General features: G+C 35.7%; 2 protein-coding genes across 4 annotated transcripts; one reads left to right on the forward strand and one right to left on the reverse strand.

The window, feature by feature from the left end:
* Nucleotides 1-1000: 1000 nt before the first annotated feature.
* On the forward strand, nt 1001-19004 carry LOC110791109 (importin beta-like SAD2 homolog). Of its 3 annotated transcripts, none has more exons than XM_056839921.1 (21): nt 1006-1261; nt 1363-1535; nt 1646-1816; nt 2311-2421; nt 2500-2595; nt 2887-3083; nt 3167-3227; nt 5728-5802; nt 5992-6069; nt 6275-6337; nt 6416-6499; nt 6615-6790; nt 7043-7082; nt 7164-7307; nt 7447-7566; nt 7637-7852; nt 14007-14183; nt 15021-15696; nt 16745-16950; nt 17285-17426; nt 18609-19004. In XM_056839921.1, exons 1-21 carry the CDS (start codon nt 1120-1122, stop codon nt 18746-18748), a joined length of 3288 nt encoding a protein of 1095 aa, XP_056695899.1. In that variant the 5' UTR covers nt 1006-1119; the 3' UTR covers nt 18749-19004. The 3 variants fall into 3 exon arrangements, with proteins under 3 accessions (XP_056695900.1, XP_056695899.1, XP_021851556.1); XM_021995864.2 differs by having other exon boundaries at nt 2518-2595; XM_056839922.1 differs by lacking the exons at nt 17285-17426; nt 18609-19004 and having other exon boundaries at nt 1001-1261; nt 15021-15494; nt 16745-16927.
* A 1055-nt stretch (nt 19005-20059) lies between these two features.
* On the reverse strand, nt 20060-20808 carry LOC110791110 (uncharacterized). The gene is made up of 2 exons (XM_021995865.2): nt 20275-20808; nt 20060-20191 (listed from the first exon to the last, which is right to left on the reverse strand). The coding sequence occupies exons 1-2, from the start codon at nt 20674-20676 to the stop codon at nt 20177-20179; spliced, it is 417 nt and encodes a 138-aa protein (XP_021851557.1). The 5' UTR covers nt 20677-20808; the 3' UTR covers nt 20060-20176.
* Nucleotides 20809-21300: the final 492 nt, after the last annotated feature.

Consider the following 21300-nt stretch of genomic DNA (forward strand, 5'->3'; position numbering starts at 1 on the left):
TGTGTAGAGCTACGGAGTATAAATCTATAATATGCATTTATTAACACTAGAGGCACTTATTGCTGTTAGAAGCAATTAAGCATATAAATAAACAGAAGACATCGCTCACCCACAGATTATAACATACTTAATCCAATATTTCATCATACTTATAATCAATTCTCTAGTTTAGAACAAAACAATCAAGATCGAAGCTGGAAACATGAATGGATATTAGTTGTTTTAGATTATTTTACCAAACTGGAGTTGAAAAGGGTTGCAAATGTTGCACTACCTCTCAGAGGGAGCTGAGGTAAGAGTGTCAATTATAAATTTGGTTAAATATAAAATATATAAATGAGAGATTAAAGATTTAAAGTGAATGAAATAGGAAAGGTTTGAAAATTATAATTCACTTATGGAAATTGAAAGAATGTTAAAATGCTAAGTAAAATAGAAATTAGGAACGTCTTGAGTGATTTAGGCATGTAGCACATTGATGGAAGAAGCACAGGCCGCACAACTTTAGAAAATAAATAATTTAATTAATTAGGATTCAAAATTGGGCCTTCAAAGTTTCGGAGATCCTGTATTGAGTAACAGGTTGCACAGAGTCTTAACCGACCTTGATTTAAATCAAACTTTTTCAAATGTTTGTTTCTAAAAAAAAAAAAAAAAAAACGTAAACGTTTAATGAAAATGGATTGTGCCAAGTAGAACATTCTAAACGTCGAGTGGCTTGTGGCTAATTTGGGCACAAATTACCGAATACAACAATTTATTAATACCAATAATGCAAATGGCTCGTATACTTCTTAGCGATATATTGATATACCACACTAGTATCAGACCAATAACGACATTAATTGATACCAATAAGAATCACTTATATTCATTTGATACACAAACTACCTTACAACAGACTTCACGGAGTAGAACATGGCCTAGAAGACTAGAATTGACCAACGAATTAACGATATTTGACGTTGAAACGCTGTATTTCCCGGTTAAAAAGCTCTGGGGTACTTTATTAACAGGTCTTCATTTTCCCGCCTATTACCTCCTTTTTCACTCCTCTTCCTCCTCCCAACTGCAAAACCCCAACTCCCATCACCCCTAAGCTAGGGTTTCTCTTCATCAATGGCGGACACCCTTCGTATCGCTCAGCTGCTTAATGAAACCCTAAATTCCGACGGCGAAGTTAGACACAATGCGACCCAGGAACTCGATCTTCTTTCGGTCGCCTCCGATTTCCCTTTCTCTCTCCTCTTCCTTGTCAACGGTAACTCATTTCAGTATTTCAATTTATTTCCTGCATTTGATTAGTTGAATTTGTAATTGCAATTCTGAAATTTGAAATTTTGAACTTTATTAACGGTGTAGGAGATGGGAATCAAGGTCAAAAAGTAGCTGCTGCTACTTATGTTAAGAACTTGATTAGACGAAATGTTCACGGTGAAGGTCAATCTGGTTCTTTTAGTAAGGAATTTAAGGAGAGGCTACTGGAATCATTGCTACGAGCGGAATTTCCGGTTCTTAGAGTCTTGGTTGAAGCGGTAAGCCGGTAACCTAATTTTTTTAACTGAATTCAGAATTTCCTAAATACTTTTTGGTTTCTGATTGTATGGAAATTACAATTGATTGAATATTGATTTTCGACCCGCAGTTAAGTTTTGTTGTTGACGCTGAATTTGTAAAGACTAATTCATGGCCTGAACTTGTGCCCCAAATTCGTTATGCGATCCAAAATAGTGACATTATTAATGGAAATGCAAATTGTGGGTTGATAACAATTAACGCGCTCAAAGCTCTTCAAGCATTACTTAGACCCTTCCAGGTAACTATGTGTAATTGTGTATGATACATTTCCATTGCTGTCATTTGTAGATAATGGTAGTACTCCGTAGGTCTTTAGATGCAGAATCTCATGGATAGTGAATATTGTCTTGTTTGACTTTATAGAACACCGCTATCAAGTTGTATGATTTTAACTCATCAGTACTTGTTTCTCTATGCCCCTCGAGGCTCTTTTCTCCTCAACTTTTTAAAATAAGTTAAGTTCAGCAAAGATAAGTTCAACAGAAATAAGTTCAATTTATCAAAACAAATTAAGTCAAGTAAAGCAAAAGTTAAGAAAAAATAAGTTCAGTTCATCAAAACTATGGTGAAGAGAACAAAACACTAGTTTACAATAATTTGTTCTTAAATTTTATATGGAGTAGTAATTTAATTATTTAGGATTGGATTATATAATTTCTATCTAGAGTATGTGGGAACTATTGTTCCTTTTCTCGAATTTACTGTTTAAATTTCAGTTGTAATATTGTCCAGTACTTCTTGAACCCAAAAGTTGCGAAGGAACCAGTCCCACCACAGCTGGAGCAAATTGGCAATGATATTTTGGTACCTTTGTTGGCTATATTCCATGGTTTTACCGAAAAGGTTAATTGCTTCAAATTGCTGTTCTCCATTTGTCCTTGCTCTGTCGCTTTGTGCTTTTAATGCCTAATACTCTAATAGTGGTATCTTATCTTTCAGGCTTTAGCTATTAAAGGGAGTTTAAACATTGAGACGGAGAATATCCTTCTCATTGTGTGCAAATGCATATACTTTACTGTAAGTGATATAACATCTCTATCAATGTGATCATTTGACGTTTGATGGTATCTCCTAAAATTTTGGTGTTTGAGTCTCAAATAACAGACCTAAGTTGTATGAAAATGACATGTTAATGTAGATATTTTGCTTCCTTACCTTTTTCGTCTCCTCTCGTTATACTTTTATGAATTGTGGCTTAATGTTGCTTCCTTTCAGTTTTGAAAGAATATATTACTTCGTATATAAACTTATGTTTTAAGATCTTATGTCAATTTACTTGTAATTGCTGATTGTAATCTGGATTTTTAGGTAAGGTCATATATGCCGGCTTCTATTGCGCCTCTGCTGCCTACTTTATCTGGTAACCTATGTGGAATTTTGGACTCATTAAGTCTGGAGGATTCAGTATCTTTGGAAGGCAGTCAGCAAGTGAGACTAAAAACTGGGAAAAGGATCTTGCTTATTTTTTGTGCTCTTGTTACTCGGCATAGAAAATATTCTGATAGGTAAGTTAGTTGTGATTTCAGTGTGTTTTTGTAGACTTTCCAGTTTCCTGACTTGTGTTGACATTATTTTCCCTCGGTTTCAGGTTGATGCCTGATATTATGAAATGTGTTCTACGTATTGCCAGATGTAGCACCAATATTAGCGTATGTACTTCACATATCTGTTTCTTTATATCCTCTGCAGTTAATAATACGGATAACGTTCTTCATCATTGTAAGCATTATCTTATGTCTGTAATTCTTGTTTGTAAAAAAGTGATAATGGTGTACATGGTGGTTTTGGTTTTGTGTGAATCTGTTAATAGAAGATCGACTATTTCAGGTCCATACTGGTTGAGTCACCTGACGCGGATGTATCTTTTGCAATCAAAGGAGGATCCTTCCTTGGATTGCAAAAGATACATCTGCTTCAGGTTTGCCAATCTTTAATCACGTTCGGTGAACTATGATATATTGATATCTCATTCATCCGAATTAGGAAACTGAGCTACTTAGAATAATTAATACGGTATTTTCATAAAATGCTCCCGAGGTTTTGCGAAATGTACCAAATACTCTTCAAGTTTTCAAAATACATAAATTACCCCTATTTTTCCAGGAATGTACCAAATACCCAAATTTTAGACGGCCAGTGCCCCGTTAGTCATAAACTTAATTTTCACCAAATACACGAATTCTTAAACTTATTGCACCGAATATACCTATTTAAAAACTTAATTCACCAACTATCCCTATGTTCTAAAATGGTTAAAAATGGCCCAATAAACTCACCCATTTCCCCAACCACCATTTTAACCTTCTTCTCTCTCCTACCTCCCCTCGAACACCACCGTCGGCCTCAATCCTCCTCGCCGACGACCGCATGCGCCCTACATACATACTCAGCTCAATCACTACCACCCCCCACCATCAATAACCACCGAAACCACCTATTCCTCTTTCTTCGCACTGCCAGCCATCGAAACCACCCATTCCTCTCTCATTCCAACTTTTTTTGAAACACCCATCAAAAGCCCATTCACATTCTTCGCACTGATCCACCACCATTCACATTCTCTCTCCTCCTCCACTAAAATCCCATCAATACAATACATTTCCTAACCATCGAATTGCCCACATCGGCGAAACCCAACCTACATCAACCACAATCACCACTTCTCTTCTCAAGGATAACAATGACGAGGAATTTGAGCCAGAAGATCGCATCAATCATGATGGTCTCAAAGCCAGCCCAGACTTTCTGTATGGAATCTACAATTCAGATCGAACTAATACTCAATTTTTTTTTCTTAACTGAAAAATACTCCAGACTCTTAATTTTTCAGATATTATTTTGATTAGGTAATTGAACATAATCAAATCCAAAAGCATCTTTCAATGCAGTCATGGAAAAGTGACAACGATAATGATGATGAGTCAAACTGGTTTAAACAAAATCCGCCATTGATTTGCTATTGATGTTGCTCGATGGTGTTCAAAATTCTAACAGAGGGAAGACAAGAGAACGGGAGGGAAGAGAGAGAAGAAAAGGATTTAATGGATGTTAAGAATGTAATGGAAGAAAAGGATGGTGTTCAAAACTGTTATATGCCTGGCGTGGATGGTGGGTCTATGGTGGGCCGGTGGTGGGCTTAGGTGAGATGGGTGGATGCATTTCTGAACATAGGGGTAGTTGGTGAATTAAGTTTTAAATAGGTGTTTTTGGTGCAATAAGTTTAAGAACCGATATATTTGGTGAAAATCAAAATTTGTGACTAACGGAGCACTAACAGACCATCTAAAATTTGGGTATTTGGTGCATTTCTTAAAAAATACGGGTAGTTTATGTATTTTGAAAACTAGAAGGGTATTTGGTGTATTTCGCGAAACCTCGGAGGCATTTCATGAAAAAACCGTAATTAATATAGCATTAGTTACACACGATGCGTATATACATTTTCAAAAATCAGGTTTTATATGCAAGCAATGTTCCACACTTAATAAATGTTTTTAACTATTTAAATATTAAGTAAAGGTATTATCAATATTTTATGTGGGCACCAAAGTGCTCAAAATTTGGCTTATATATTAGAGATTATTATTCCCCAAACACCCTTTCACCCCAAGTTCCATTCCTTATGGCACTAAGTGCTTGTTAGGATCCAAAATAAAAATTGACACTATATTTATATCGTATAGATGAAATACAGTTTTCTTCAGGCAGTTTAAGAGAAGTCACATAGTTTTCTTCAGGCAGTTGTTTATTCTATTTTCCTGATCCGGGATCGCAATCAATGTAAGCTACCATACTTGTTATGAGTACCGAAACTGTAGATTTGTCTGTTTTACAATTCGATCAACATTTAGTTCCTGTCTGGGATTTTACTTTAAAGTTAAGAGACTACCTCCCTCCTGTCGGACCTGCATTTCTTGTTTAATATTGGTAGCTTTGCTACAACCCAAATGCTTATCACTGATGTCCTGCCAATCATTTATAGTCCCTGTTACTAAGCTCTTTTTTTTCTTTAAATTCTAACAATCCATGCTAGGGCAGGGGTTTAAAATGTTCCAAGATTAGCGTGCTTGGTACTTTTTATAGTAGTATTGGTGATTTATCATACTATTTTTTCTGAAGTGGAAATTGTTTATTTGACAACTTATGCAGAAGCTGGACTGCTCGTCAGAGAGGATCATCTCATTGGCCTTTGATGTCATTTCTCACATCCTGGAGACTGGCCCAGTAGTTTTCTATCTTTTATGTTACTCAAGAATTGTTTGGTTATCATAAGAATTGGTCATAGAGAACATATGTTGCAGTTTATCTTCAATGTCTTAATTACATTATGTTGGCTATTATGTTTCTTTTGGCTGTATCCGAGATTTTAGTTACATCTGCCTACAGTATTCTGATAGTGTCTTTTGAAAGCAGGGATGGAGATTAGTTTCACCCCATTTTTCATCATTGTTGGACTTTGCTATTTTTCCAGCGCTCATGATGAATGCAAAGGTATGTCATGTAACAAAGTAACAACTACAATAATCATGGCTATGAAATAATTGTGTGCTGAATTTATATTATGAGTTTGATTCGAGAATCAAATCACAGAATTTAGCCAAGGTGCCAACCCCTATCATGCAAATTCTTATAGCTTCCACCCTAATCTTCTGTCTTTTCTGATACTTCACCATTTAACAATTTGTACTTGTGTTAGGATACCTTGGAGTGGGAAGAAGATGCAGATGAGTTCATAAGCAAGAATTTACCATCTGATCTGGTATGGGATCCGGCAATTTTTTGAAAGTTTTGCTTAGCTTCACTAGATTTTGTGCTGATGGCTTGAAGTGGCTTTTAGGAAGAAATATCTGGATGGAGAGAGGATTTATTTTCAGCCAGAAAGAGTGCTATGAATTTACTTGGTGTCATTTCTATGTCAAAGGTCAGAATGGATATTTTCTTTGTGTTTTGTGGAAGGAAATGTAATCCGGTTTCTCAGTTGTTCAAGAGTCAAAATCACAGATCAGAAACAGCATCTCATCTCTTAATTCTTGCAGGGGCCTCCAGTGGTGACTAATTGTCACAGTTCTGTGTCATCTTTAAAGCGCAAAAAAGGTCAAAAAAAGGGAAAACACCAGCGCTGTTCAGTTGGAGAATTAATAGTGCTTCCTTTTCTGTCAAAGTTTCCAGTTCCTAGCAATGCAAATGCTTCTGACACTAGTATATCAAATACGTAAGTTCCTTAGTACCACCCTTGTTTGGCAGTCTACGATTTTGAAGCTCTTTCCAGTGCCCTGTCTATTTGGTTCTCTATTGTTTGACTATGTAGGGTGTTGCCATGGTATTGTTCCTATGATACTTCTGACAGTATAATTATATCGGTACCTATCTTTTCTCAATGTTTGTACAAACTATCTGTATCGGATAAATTGTACGTAGTTACGCTACATTGGTTTTGTTACATGTTTTTCCATGCCAATCGCAGTTATTATGGAGTTCTCGTGGGATATGGAGCTCTACAGGATGTAAGAACGTCGCCCTTCTTCGCCTATCAGTTGTGATGTGTAAGAATTTTTTTATGATAGTTTTAACCTCTTTCTTTACAGTTCTTAGGGGAACAGAAACCTGAACACACAGCAACCCTAATTAGAAATCGAGTGCTACCGCTGTACAAGGTCTCCATAACCCAACCGTATCTGCTTGCTGCAGCGAACTGGATACTCGGAGAGCTTCCATCCTGTCTCCCTAAAGTTAGTATTTTTTGTGTTACATATTATTTTGTGTGGTCACAGTGGTAAATTGTTTGTTGCTTCCTCTATTTATCTGACGGATACTTAAGATCTTGAACTTGTCTTTGTGATTGTCTTTTGTGGGCTCTATGGTTTACAGGATATGATAGCTGATGTATATTCTGCATTGCTAGAAGCACTAACCAAACCTGATTGTGAAGATGTTTCTTGTTATCCTGTGCGAGCAAGTGCTGCTGGGGCAATGATCAAGCTTCTAGAAGTAATTCCTTTGACTGATTATTTTTCAATGCTTAGCCTTTATTCTTTAATAATTTTTCAATACTTCGCAGAGTGAATTCTTGCCACCTGACTGGTTACCTCTTCTCCAAGTAGTAGTTGGTAGAATTGGTAACGAAGAAGAGGAGATTGCCATGTTATTTCAACTTCTTAGCTCTGTGGTGGAGGCTGGCGATAAAGATGTAGCAGTTCATATACCTTTTGTTGTATCACAGTTAGTTGATGCAATTGCCAAGTATATGCCGTCCAATCTAGAGCCATGGCCTCAAGTAAGTACTACTCCCTCCGTCCCTTTTTATTCTTTACGTTTGGTATTAGGCACGCGAATTTAAGCAAAATAAAAAAGAGCTTTAATTCCTCTAATTTTGTAGTTAAATAATAATAAAATTCTGGTTTTCTCATTAATTAAACGAGGTGAGTGGAGCGAGAAAATGAGGAATGGTGAGGTGAACTCAATTTTTGAGTATTTTATTAAATTTGGGCACATTCTTTTGTGGAATATTGAAAAAGATATTCTAAACATAAAGAGTTATAGGGAACGCCCAAAGCGGAATACGTAAAGAATAAAAAGGGACGGTGGGAGTAGTTTCCTTCCTCTGCATTATGTTTCTTGATCTATTTGTATTTGAGAACAATGCAACCCCGATTATGTCAAGAGGATGGAATTGAGAAGTACCTTGTTTAGTTTCTATTTTCGCCTCAGTAGGTTAAGAATGAAGAAAAACTGTACTTCCTCTGTTCTTAATTTATTTCAACATTTGCAAGTTGATAGTGGCAGAAAGTTTAAGAAAAAAGCAAAAGGGATACTTTTGTACCGAAAAAGTAAAAAACCCATGTGATTAGAAAAGAGAAGAGAGAGAAATGAAAATGAACAATTGGGTTGGGTAGGGGAAGAATTGTAATATAGTGTGAATACTTCCCACGAATAGAAATTTTTGGAATAATTGCAAAACTTTCCAAAATATAAGCGTTGTAATAAATAAAGAACAGACGGTGTGCTTTATTTTTCTTTGGGGGATGGTGGTCGAGGAATTATGTGGCAACTAGTAATGCAACAAATATTTGCATTTTTTTATTCTTTCCTTCACATGAGCACCAAATTTTCCTTTCAAGTAGAATTGATATTGGCATCTCATTTGGTCCTCCGGCGGCCCATTTTAATTTAACCTCCTTATCTTTCTCTGGGCTTACATGTCATGTTGATGTTGCCCAAGTTGGTGCCTTGTCAATCATCATTTGTAGTAATCTATCATTTGCATGATAGGCTTTCTCTTCTCCCTTCTAAGGTGATCATATGAATGTGACGAATATAGTTTGTACAATGTTACACGAATACGGGAACGCTGCCTCTAGAGTTCTCGGAAAGATGTTTTTTTTTTCTTTTTTGTAATAATGTTTTTGTGTTGAATTTATTTACTCTCTCTGTTCTTGAATGTTAGTCATTTTTCCATATTGATCCCCAATAAACCCTTTAATTATTTCTCTCTCCTACCCACATGGGTTAAATTCTATTGAAATTCATGTGACATGTGTATTTATTTGAATTGTCTTAGATTCTAAAAGGGACTAACATTCAAGAACGAAGGGAGTAAGTATTTTTAAGAAAATAAAAAAGTGATACATCATTCAATCCCATGAATCCGTATTAATATCAGCAGAGACATAGGGAGTTACACAAAGTACATTGAATCACAAAGGGTTTTGGTGAAATAAGATAAGTTTTTCTACTTTAAAGATAAGAATTATTAATGGATGACAACTTGTTTATAAAATAAGTTTTTTCTAATTTTAGGTATAGATATTATGATGACAGATTCACAGTGGTAAAGTAAGATGAGCTAAAAAGTTTTCCTTTTCTTTTTCCCAACCCCATTAACGAGCACATAACATTCTTTCTCTCTCCTTTCTTCCACGCGATATGTTGGACTGTAGAGCGGGTTTGCCTCATTCACGACAAAGTTCCGCCATTTGGGATGACAGACCCGAGTCGTGGAACGCCTTACCGTTCCACGTTCGGGGTAACACTTGCTTTATACTCGTTATCTCAAAATAATTTTATAAACATTCATATTATTTTTGGAGAGTTACAGTGAACAGGTGAAGTCAAAAGTCTAAAGAAGTATAAATTTCTTTTGATAAATGTTGTTGTAAAATGCAAATAATACAAGGGGAAGAAAAGAAGTAAAGGGAACTACTTACTCCCGTTTTTTGTAAGTGTTATACTTTGACCAACTCATAGTCTTAGGAAGTTTGAGTTGAATTTGATAAATAATAGGCAAGTGGGGTAGTGGGTTAACTTTTTGTTGTAAGAAATTGGTAGCTGGTGAATTATTTATTGTAAGAAAAAGATAGTGTGAGTAAGTGTGGGGAACATGAGAGAGAAATAAAGATAAGTATAATTGAGAGTAGGGATCAAGAGAAGAGAGACGTGCAACTAATTAGTGTTGCACCTTCGGTTTATGGAAGTGTAACACTTAAATATGTACGGCCGATATAGGGAAGTGTAACACTTTAAAAAGAACGGAGGGAGTAGTTTTTTTTTTCGTGCTATACACGAGTTCTCTCTTAATTAAAAACAATGGTCATAATTTTATGTAATAAAGGAGAAGAGGAATAAAAAACGAAAATGTTGAAACAACAGTAGAAATGAATATGAAGTTTGATACAAAAATCAAAATTAGAATGTGAAACTAATAAAAGAAAGAATGAAAAAACATGATGGTTAATAATAAAAATAACAATATGATCGGAGAGGAAAAGATGATGATATTTAAAAGAAAAAATGAAATATAAAAGGAGGAACTTGAGTTTTTAGTAAAACTCTACTGTAGGCCGAGTCTGTTAGGTTTGGACACATGGCAATTGCACTTTTTCATGTTTTAAAATAGTACTCCCTGTGTTCTTAAATGTTAGCACCTTTGGAATCTTAGACATTAGGTTGCACGGAAACAAAAAACGGAAACGGATACGGTGAAATGGGAAAGCGGAGAAACGACAAATTCTTAAACTGTAGGAAACGGGGACACGGATTTAATTAATAAAAATAAAAATTACTCCCTCCGTCCCAGAATAGTCGTTACACTCTCATGGGCACACAGTTTAATGCGATAAGTAGTAGTGTGGTTATCAATTATTATTTTATTAAAAAGTAGATGTGATGGAAGTTAGTGGGATATTTTAGTATTAGAGGAAAGAGAATGTATAATATTTTTATATTAAAGGAGATGAGAGTTGAAATTAAAACATTTGTGTGGTGGGCAAAGTGAGAAAGGGACATCTATTAAAATATAATAAAAACTTTCCTAAAATGGGTTGGAAAAAAATTGTGTAACGACTAATCTGAGACGGATCAAAAAGGAAAGTGTAACGAGTATTCTAAGACGGAGGGAGTAAATAAATAATTTCTCGCACAAAATTAAATAAAATACGGATTACTTTCCTTTTCAAACCAAAAATAAACAAATGCTCCAAGCCTAATTAGTCACAAATACATAGTACATTTTGGTGGTCCTACTATATTAGTCACAATTTCATAAATATAGAGTAAATTTGGGTGGTCTTACTTTATCAAAAAAAAATAGCAGTGGACTGTGGTCCCTATTCTCCAACCCTTCCCTGGTTCCATTTGAGTGGTTCCACTTTGTCGTACCTTCTTCCCCTTCCAACGAGCTTCCATGGTCTTCATGTTGGAAACGTGGTTTTGTAAGCCAAATAACGTATCCCTCTGCGTTTCTATGTCTGGTAAATTGGGGAAACGTTTCGCCATCAGAGGATACGTTTTTATGTCGTTCGGTGTTTCCCGTTTCCGAAACGTTTCCGAAACGGCAGATCACAGAAAATAGTCGTTTTCATGCAACGTAGTTAAGACAATCAAACATAAGTACACTTTTCACATGAATCTCAATAGAATCTAACCCATGTGGGTAGGAAAGAGAAATAATCTAGGGGTTTAAATGTTTAATGGGGATAAAAGTTTACTTGGATATAAACAAGTTGGCCATTTGATAATTTATAAGGGTATAATGGGGATAAATATTGGACAAATGAGAAAATATTCTAAAAAAGACTAAAGAAAAAAACAACTCAATACGGAAAGAGGACTAACATTCAAGAACGGAGGGAGTAGTATAGATTCACTAGAATTTATGGCATAAAATGTGATTGTTTTTTTACTTCCACATGATATTATATTAGTAGGTTATATAACAAGATCGCACATGATATTATAAAATGGGAGGACAAATAAATAGGAATGGTTTCACTTGTATATATGTGACTAAAAAGATGTTATGGTTGATATTATTTATATAGTCCCAGCCTCCTAAGACATTCAGTTGGTGCATGGATTTGTCTTATGAAAAATCTTAGGTGATACATGATAGCCAAATCGAGTGCCACGTAGATAATTAATTAGGTGCCACGTAGATATTTAAATTAATTAATTAATTCCTAATATATACAATTTCATCCAAAATCAAACGCTCTAATAATTAAAAAATAAATCTAAAATAAAATTCATCCAAAATCAAACACTAATCTAAAATAAAATTCAATCCCAAATCAAACATTAATCCAATATTAGAGCGCCACGTAGGAAATCTAATGGTTTCAGCCAATGAAAAATAAGACTTAAAATTATTTTTGAATTAAAAAGTTGAATGCCACGTAGAAAAATAAGTAGGTGCCACGTAAATATTTTTATTAAATAATTATTACCTTATATACAATTTCATCCAAAATCAAACAGTATAATAACTAAAAAATAAATCTAAAATGAAATTCAATCCAAAATAAAAAAAATCAATTTAATCTAATATATAACATATAGCAGTTGATACATGTAGGAGTTTTATTTTAACGTAACAATTTAATAGAAACCGTGCATCGCACGGGCTAAAGTCTAGTGTTATTAAAATTGCAAACGATTTCAACAACCCGTAAACAATTGCCGATAAAATATTCTTTTAATGGGCATGATAAAGAAAATTTAAGCTCTTTGACCCTAAAAGGCTAAAATACATAATGAAGAACCATGCCTCCTAAAACATTTTTTATTTGTCTCTCTCCTTTGCTCCTTCCTCGAGACTAACAAACTGCTTACAAAAGAAAATAAATAAGCAATATGTACTATATATTTTCAATGTTGTTTTACTGAAAAATAAATAAATAGTTGACACATTTAGGCTTTGTTCTCCAAAATACTTAGTTTTGCACTTTTGCTGAACTTATTTTTGCGGAATCTAACTTATTTTTGCTGAACTTCTGCTTAACGTAGCTTATTTATTTAGTTAACTCATTTTTCTGAACTTGTAATTTTTTAACTTAACTTAATTTTGCTTAAAACAACTTATTTAATATTGGGTGTGGAGAATTGAGCCTAAGGGCATGCGAAGTGGAATTGGGGTTAATGTATTAAGAGGGTAATAAAAGTCAAACTAAAGAATGAAAGAGAATAAGTAATTGTAAGGAAGGATGAGGTAGTGATTGTGTAATGGCGACTGGCGAGGGAGATTGTGTAGTAATGGCGTGGTGAGAGGTGAAGTAGGGGGAACTATTACCTTCATTTTGAGGATTTGTTATCCTACAGTTAGGGTGGGTAACTATTACCCTCAATGTGAGGGTAATAATTCCCCATCTCTCTCTTTTCCTCATGCCACCACTACCTTATTTCATTTGTCACCACCTTATCTCCTTTGACGCCACTAATCACTTATATTTCCTAGTTTGACTTTTATTAACCCCCTTAATACATTACCCACAATCCAAGCATGGCCCGGGTATGGTTCATTAATTTAGCTAATTTGTAGGATCGTATGATCCTATGATAATCCTAAAAGCCCCTTCTGATCCAAAGTAGTGGTGAGCAAAGGTCGGGCCCAGTGTTACACTGTTACCTAATACACTCATTTACCTTACGTATTGAGTACACCTGTATTATGTACTGCGTATTAGTATTGTAGAACACTTTGGACTTCTTTAACATAATTAGGTAGCGAATTGCGTACCCATACTCATACAGCATACTGAAGCATACTGTGTGCTTGGTAAACACTCGGCCCACACCAGTCTTTGCCCAAAAAATTGAGGTTCCGGGCAGTCCTGTGTCAGACCCATCTTTCTGGCTTTTCGTCTCTAGACCATAAATAGCCTAAAAATACAAATTGTGCCTAAAATACAGTTGCTCGAAGCCCATATTTTCTTTCTCCAATTTAAGTTCAGATTGGGTTCTAGCTCGTCTTGATCAGGCGTAATACAAAGTAGAATCTCAAATTTGACAACATTGGTTTCCACTTGCCTGTCGGGCGTTGATCTCACATTTTTCTAAAAACAATGTTGATTTCTTTTATTTAGACTTTGTTTTATCTGTTGGTACAATTTCTTATGCGGTGTTAGTAACAATCCTACCTTTCTTATCTATGTCAGGCAGTTGTACAGGGCTTTGCAGCACTAGCTGTAATGGCAAAATCTTGGCAAGACACAGTACCTGAAGAAAAGGAACAAGACCACTTTAGTGGAAAGTGGGCTTCTGATCAGAAAACTATGTCTAGAGCCTTTTCTGCTCTCTTGCAAAACGCATGGCTTGTAACCAAGGAAATAATGGTGAGGTCAAATTAATATAAGCCTTGTTTTTAGATTTTGTTTGAGTAATTCATCAAAATATCAACTAGTTGCAGCAATTGCCTGCAAATATGCTGCATAAATCTTTTCATGTTCACCTGTGCATTCTTTACCTGCAAGTGCTTCTTTGTTCACTCTTTTTTCTAGTCAATGTCCTTTATGCCTCTCTAAATATTATCTCCTGAAGTTGATGTCTTATGATGCTGTAATAGCTATGGGTCTTCTCAGCTCAATAGATATGATCAGTATGCATTAGCCACTTATTGTCATTTGTCTAAGTTCACTTTAAAGTACAAGATGGAGCATGGCTTTTTTGTGAGCTTCATGTATTTTCTTAAACTCCTCCACTTGCGAAGCAGATGAGAAAAAGCATAAAATTTTCCTTCAGAATTCTTCTGTAAAAAAGTAATTCAATTAGTAAATTCCTTGACTTGGACCAAGAGTTAACTGGGTTCTATTGACTACTTGTATAGAATGTAGTTAACAGTTACCGATTTTGTCTGGTGAATCCTCATAGTCGTCTTTTGTGGTTACTGGTTAGAGTATTTCACTGCTCTTTTACCAATGCCTGGGTGACAATCACACTTGGAAAATTTCCTATTTTAAACCCCTATAGCAAGTCTAAGTACTCCAAGAGTGTGATTACATAGTAATTTTTCTTGGCCGGACCATTTAATTTGAATCTTCCTTGATTTTTTGTTTTCTTAAACTTTTTGCAACTCGGCAAGGATTTAATTCAGCTGCAAAGCCTGCATTTCCTGATTTTGTTATTCAAATGTCAACAAGGTTTATTCATTTTTCTAGTGGTGATATTGTTAGGATGATGATGATACTTTACCACAGTCATGCATTGATGATGCATCAACAATGCTTTGGTTCATTATCCGGTCCAGTACTAGCAACGATACTCTTCTGGAACTCAAGGTATCAGAATTATTGTCAGTTTGGACTGAACTCATTGCAGATTGGCATGGTTGGGAAGAGGTGGAGGATTTGGCTATCTTCGACTGCATTAAGGAGGTTGTTAGTCTAGAGAAAAACTTTGGCCTGCCAAAATATTTCATTGCTAAGATGCCTTCACCACCAGCTCCTCCTGTACCAGAAAAGTCTCTTATTGAAAATATTGCAACATTTATCTGCAACGCCATGTCACAGTATCCTTCTGCAGCATCAAGGGCTTGTGCATGTGTCCATACCCTTCTTCACTTGCCATGTTATTCTTCTGGTACAGAGGAAGTCCGACATTCGTTGGTTGTTGCTTTTAGTCAGGCTGCAGCATCTACATTCAAGGAGGTTCAAACTAAACCTTGTGCACTTTGGAAACCATTGTTGCTTGCAGTATCATCATGTTATTTGTATTATCCTGATACTGTCCAGACAATACTAGAAAAAGTTGAAAATGGTGGTTTCGTGGTCTGGGTATCTGCTGTGAACTCCATTTCCTCTATTTCATTCAGGCCAAATGCTTTAACAGAGTCAGAAATTAAATTAGTTGGTGGGTTTCCTCTTTCTCTCTCTCCCTCTCTCTGCTTCAGATCATGCTTGTTGAGTATATCCCTCCCTCTGCTTCAGATCATGCTTGTTGAGTATATCCCTCTCCGTCTGTTCACTTATTTAACGTGCTAGAATGTGGTTGTACAGAATGCTGATCACCAATAGTACCTGTGTGACTCATATAACTTAAAGTCAATGGTTCTAGTTTCTGCTCTTCTTAACCAGTGAGAGCAGATCTTCTGCCTGGATTTTCTTGGTGCTTCAAATGATTTTATGATTCTGAATTACCAAGTTTTTATTGTTCTATCTTTATAACAGAGATAAGTCTTATCCTTTAATGTTCATAGTTCAGTTATGGCTTAGATTTGTGGAGAATGGATTGACTCCCATTGTGCAGATGGACCTTTTACTTGCACATAATTATTGGTCTTGTTTAAGAGTAAGCTAAGCTAGGCATCGTTCCATACAACAGTAAAACCACCACCAACACATGAACTAACCCAGTATAATTCCACCATTGGCAATAAGTTTGGATGCGTACTAGTTTCTTGTTGAAATGCAACAAAATCTTCTCAATGTAGAGTATTGGACACGGGCTCAGCTGTTCATACATCCGGGGCTAATCAATATGCAGTTAAGTAAGTAGTTAGATAAAAGTCGCTCCAGCTCTATATGTTGGTATAGGCTTCTTGGAACCTATTTGGCTATTTACCATTCGATTCATGTGCTTGATTTTATCAATGTATTTACATGTGTTTTCATAGCTCAGTGAGGACTCAAGGGGCATTCAATTCTGTTAGATTGTTGAGTAAAAAATTTCAAATAATTTTCTACACGCCCTGATTATTTTTTGGGCTTATCCCCTATTCAAGATACTAGCTACATACTTGAGCATGAAATGACATACTAAATCCCCCCCCCCCCCCCCCCTCCCCTTTCTCTTTCCCTGAAGGAAGGACCCACTTGAGAAATGCCAGCAAGTTTCATTGTGATTCCACTGTGCAAATTTCATGCTAATCAAATCTTAACTACCGCCTCCTTCATTTCAGTTATCACTCTTGCCAAGGTGGTTGAGCAGTTATTAATCAAGGGAAGCCCAACTGGTGACTTGTTATGGAAATGCTTTAGTTCACTCTTGGAAGCATTTGCACGATTGAAAGAAGTTCAGGAAGCAAATGTCTCAGATGAAGAAATTGAAGATGCTGAAGAAACTGAAAATGAAGAGGAAGAGGAAACTGATGATGATGACGATGAGGTTTGACACCTAGTTGCTTCTCTTTTATTTTCCACTCTAGCTGTTCTTGTTGCTTACATCAGATTCAGAGGTGCGGTTTCCATAATTGAAATTGGAACAACTATTGTGGCAAACTGGCAACTGGACAATGAAACAGAATTCAAGAAAAGATAAATCATATACCATAAAAGTATGTAGTATTAGTGCAGCTTTATCAAGGGAATGCAGCTGGGTAATTTTGGAGTTGGGACTTTTGATTAAACAGCACATGAAATCAGGACTTTTAATTTTGGAGCTGGGTAATTCATGTTCTCCAGCCTTTATTTATTTGTTTTATTCTGTCTGTTGAAATCAGGACTCTGATGATGATGATGACGTACATGAAGAAACAGAAGAAGAGTTTCTGAAGAGGTATGCCGAGGCTGCAGCGGCTTTGGAAAATGGAGCTCTTGCTGAAGAAGGGGACTCGGAGGATTTTGATGAAGAACCTGAATTGGGTTAGGCATCTACTCCTTAAACCTCTGAAACACTTTCTTATTTAAAGAACATTGCCATATAAGTACAGAAAATTTCCCATAGTTTTTGCATGTTATTCCATTGGGATTTACCAAAATGTTTGCAAGAATTCAATTTCTAAGATATTTAATACTCGGATATTCATTTTCACCTTTTACAAAACTCCGTAGTGATTTGATGCTAATTTGACCATTTCTTATTATTAAACTGCAAACACTGAGGTATGGAGGAAGTAGTTAAGGATGACACCTGATGGACTAAACAAAGATGGAACGTTCATGTGGAGATATAATGGACAGAGTTTTTATGCCAGTGCAAAGGCAAAATCTTGAAGATGCTAGATGTACGGATGATAGTTGGATTATGAAAAATCGAAAACAAACCTAAGGAATTCTTAATCTACTTTAGTTCGATTTGAGATTATGTGAACTTTGTTTTTTGAGGTTTTTTCAGCAAAATCAGTTACAGAGTCTCCTGTATGTTACTCCAACTTGGCATTTTTGCTGCCACATTTGTGTCGACATGACACATGAAGGATATGGATATGGATTCCATACTTGCCTCCTGAAGTTACAATTGGCCAATTCACGTCTGTTTGAAACATAAGTCGATACGGAAGAGGGTGAGAGGGTAGACAAAAAAAGTCTAGTCTGTTTGGCAGATTACAATTTACCTACATGGAGCAGACCTTCTTTATGGGCCTCCACAAAGGCGATAGCTCTCTGCTTTAAGGGGTTGCACCGTTGCAGTCTTGAGTTAGAGTAGTAAAAATGTGGGTGCATCCAAAAGGTTTTAGAAAATAAAGTAACATAAACCCGTATTAATTTGTTGTGTTTTGGCCCCTATTTCCCTAATAAAATTAGTTTCATGTACTTATACATAGTATTTAGATTTATTGACCTTTATCAATACTTGGTTCTTTAAATTTTCCTGAATGTCATATACTAGTACCTGTGTTGAAATTCAGAATGGTATCCTCATATCCTATATTCGACCATGACAAGCTAGACACTCGAATATGTATTCATATAGCAACTATCCCTGAGGGTCGAGTTTAATAACATAGGCTCTCTTCTTTTTAACAAAGTGATTAAGCTGATAGACATCCTCAAGGCTCAAGCTACCGATTTGTTGATTTTGATTCTGTTTTGTGATTTATGCAGGTTCACTTGAAGAGCTTGATCCACATATAATTCTGCAATCCCTACTGAAGAACCATCATCAAAGTCTTATACAAAAACAGTCTCTACCTCCACAGCTTATTTCAATCTTACAAAGCTTCTTTCCGGAAATTTTATTGTGATCAACTGATCCCCTACTCTGCTATTCCTGTATATATATTTAAATTTATCTATATTTGAGCTGAGGGAAGACCGTTCTTTGTTGATTCTTTTTATCAGGAAGTTATTGGTCTTGGTGTCTGCTGTACCTTGAGTGGGTAATTGGATTGTTCGATCATACATACTGTGTAACATACGAAATTGTATCGTTTAACAACAATTTGTTTCTTTGTTTTGCTGGAGATAATACAGGATTTATCAATTTTTGATTTTTCTTTACCAGCGAGACTTGCTCTCCAACTAATGCTCTCTTTACCTCTAAATTTTTGGGCTTTGAAAAAGGTTGAAGATCATTCGATTGATTTCATGGTGCACACAACTGCCGCAGATTTGCAAATTATAGTGATAAATATTAAACATGAATTTTGTTTGATCAATGCAACAATCACAAATACATGGCATTGTTTGGCAATTGACTGTTAAGTAATTCGATGCTCATAATATATATTGCCATCAACTTACAACACAATTAAAAGTCATTGCCGAAAGTATTAACTATAAATCTATTAATAAAATCATAACAAAAACAAGAAATTGATCTCAAACTCCAGCCAGAAGCTCAGAATTGACATTAGAAATATAAGTCAAACCGCACTTGCCGCAAGTAAGGCGGTCGGAGTGAGACGCCATGAAAGAACCAGCACCGCATTGAGGAGAAGGGCACTCCTTCCGTAACTTCTCAACGTTTCCAGAATCATCATCGACTTTGTAGAGCTTGAGGATGGAAAGAGGCTCTTTCTTCTTCTCATGGTGTGTTTTCTTTGGGGTTGTGAATGTCTTCTTTTTGTGCTTCTTGCCGCCCATCTTCCTCAACTTTTCACTACTTTTTAGGGTTTATGAATAAAGTTCAAAATAGGGGGTTTCAAGGTTTATATAGGCATTGGCGATTTGGCTTACCTTTATACAAGTTTTTATTTATTTATTTATTTATTTTCGGGTAAACCTACCTTACTCATACTTCTTCCGTCCCGTTATTATCAAACCATTTATTTATAAAAAAATTTAAATACAATAAACGCTAATATAATATTTGAATTTATACGAAGCATAAAAATCGAATTAAGAAACTTATCAAGAATAATAATATGCTTTTTGAAATCGTGAGGCCTTTGACAACTTATCTTGGTCACAATAATTTAGGATTTCGGATAAACATTGTTAGAGACCCATTTTCCCGAAGTATTTGCCAATCCTTCTTTTAAGTAAGTACTACTCCGTAATCATTACCAGAGTAGTACTTCTTAAAAACTCTAGGAAGATAGACAGGCAACAAAAACCCAAACAAATTATAATACCACAAAACCAAATTAGCAACAGCAATAGCTCTACCAAAATATAACATGGCATACTTATCTTGCCCAACCTTCACCATCTCCTCCATAACCCACTCGTTAAGGGGGATTAACCTACATGAATTAAAGAAAACGGGTATAAAAACCCGAATAGGCAACGAGAAGCAATCCAAAACCGTAAAGCCTTCCATGAATACCTGACTCGTTAGGAGAAAAACATGAGGAACAGCTGCTTTTATCTCATCTTTGTCACCTCCTATGATGCCATAAAATATGTAAAAGATGGGTAAAAACAACCCGATAACCGCGGTAAATAGGAGATAAAAGCCAAGAATCTTGCTATCCGGGTCGAAAACGGGTTTTTGTTGAGCTTCATTTAGAGGGAAGGCAAATTTGGAGAGAAAGCACATGTAAATAGCCGAGAAAACAAAAATACCAAAGTCTTCAAGACTAACCATGCCACTAGCACCTAAGATTACCATAACTGCTAAACAATTCAACTGTCGAAAAGTTAAGAAGAAGATTTCACCACCATTTTTGGGGTGTTTTGATATCAAATTTTGTGCTTGTGTTTCAATTGAGTTCAGTTCTTCTGACATTTTCAGAGTTTTTTTTTTGGAGGGGGAAGAATTGAAATGGTGGAGATCAAAGTGTTGAGGGTGAGAGTGAGGATAAATGGGTTGTAAGAGAAAGAAAATTGTCCAAGGGAAGAAGATATTGAGGTTTTGTATGTGGATGTAAAGACTTTGAGTCATATGATATGGTTAGGGGTGTTCATGGGTGGTTAACCGTCCCGAAATTGGATTCGGTTCGGTAACCGAAAATTTCGGTTCGGCATTTTCATGAACCGTAACCGTACCGTTTAAACCGGTTACCGTTTAAACGGTTAACCGCGGTTTCGGTACGGTTACCCGGTTAACCATAAACCGCTATTAAATTATTTATTTTTATTTTGGATCACATTTATCGTATTATTTTTTTTTACAAAAAACAACAATTTGAAATAGAAGATCAAGTCAAAGAAAAATAAGTCTAAACAACGTCTAAAATTACACAATTTCATCAAATTCAAACAAAATTACGAAGTAACGTACTTATTGTTTCAAGAACGGACTAATGGGCTAAGAGCCTAAGAAGTAAGTACACTAATTGGGCTAGTTGTGCACAAACAAACATTTTTTTACTAAAATACTTCACCTATAATTTTGTGATTTTGTCACCTT

The sequence above is a fragment of the Spinacia oleracea genome, chromosome 3 (assembly GCF_020520425.1).
Source record: "Spinacia oleracea cultivar Varoflay chromosome 3, BTI_SOV_V1, whole genome shotgun sequence".
In the NCBI taxonomy this organism is placed as follows: domain Eukaryota; kingdom Viridiplantae; phylum Streptophyta; class Magnoliopsida; order Caryophyllales; family Amaranthaceae; genus Spinacia; species Spinacia oleracea.